This window comes from Trichechus manatus, unplaced genomic scaffold, assembly GCF_000243295.1.
Source record: "Trichechus manatus latirostris isolate Lorelei unplaced genomic scaffold, TriManLat1.0 scaffold03046, whole genome shotgun sequence".
Lineage (NCBI taxonomy): Eukaryota > Metazoa > Chordata > Mammalia > Sirenia > Trichechidae > Trichechus > Trichechus manatus.
This window is the reverse complement of record NW_004446982.1, coordinates 2715-3738: the sequence shown is the minus strand read 5'-3', so window position 1 is coordinate 3738 and position 1024 is coordinate 2715. Positions and strand designations below refer to the sequence as shown.

Sequence of the window (1024 nt, the reverse complement as noted above, 5' to 3'; positions counted from 1 at the left end):
GCCCTCTTTGTCAAGAACGCCATGTCCCTGCCCCAGCTGAACGAGAAGGAGGCCACGGAGAAGGGTTCCAGCAAGCTGCCCAAGAGCCTGTCGTCCAGCCCCGTGAAGAAGGGGAGCACCGGGGAGGGGGATGTGGAGGAGCAAGGTGCCGGAGAGGGGCTGCCCCGCCGCAATGGGGCCGGGTGTCCCCACTCGCCGGACCCCCTCCTGGATGAGCAGGCCTTTGGGGACCTGACGGACCTGCCCGTGGTGCCCAAAGCAAGCTACGGGCTGAAGCACGCTGAGTCCATCATGTCCTTCCACATCGACCTGGGGCCCTCCATGCTGGGTGACGTGCTCAGCATCATGGACAAGGATGAGTGGGAGCCCGAGCAGGAGGAGGATGGAGGTTACCACGGCGATGAGGGCCCCAGCGGTCTCGCTGCCCCGGCTCCTCTTCCCGCCTCGGTGGCCCCTCCGCTGGCCAGGCAGGAAGGCAAGGCCGGGCCGGACTCTTCCTCGCTGCCCTCCCACGCTCTGGAGGATGAGGGGTGGGCGGCGGCAGCCCCCAGCCCCTGCTCGGCCCGCAGTGTGGGCAGCCACACCACGCGGGACAGCAGCTCCCTGTCCAGCTGCACCTCGGGGGTCCTGGAGGAGCGCAGCCCCGCCTTCCGGGGGCCGGACAGGGCCCGGGCCACCCTCCCGAGGCAGCCGGACAAGGAGTTCTCCTTCATGGACGAGGAGGAAGATGAGATCCGCGTGTGAGGGCAGGAGGCTGCGCTCCAGGCTCCTGGCTTCCTCTCCTCCTGGAGCCCACCCACTGCAACTTCCCGCCCTCCGGAGCAGCCGCCGCTGAGAGACTTGGACCTCGTGGGTGAGGGGCCCTGGCCAGCCTGAGGGTCTGTGGAGGCCTCGGGGAGCCGGCCTGGGGGTTGGCTGGCCACCTGACTTCAGTACCTGCCATGCCCTCCCCCAGCTAGATAGGACTGGGGGTGTGTGCCCACAGCGGAATCGGCCTTTCCTCCACCCATCCCTCACCTGGGTG

At 68.7% G+C, this 1024-nt stretch overlaps 1 protein-coding gene across 1 annotated transcript; it reads left to right on the top strand.

Annotated features, from left to right (window-relative positions):
- Positions 1 to 6: 6 nt before the first annotated feature.
- On the top strand, positions 7 to 809 carry CDC42EP4 (CDC42 effector protein 4; the record flags this gene model as incomplete). The annotated part of the gene is made up of 1 exon (XM_004391180.2): positions 7 to 809. A coding segment is annotated over one exon (738 nt), but the record flags the coding sequence as incomplete, so codon positions are not given.
- Positions 810 to 1024: the final 215 nt, after the last annotated feature.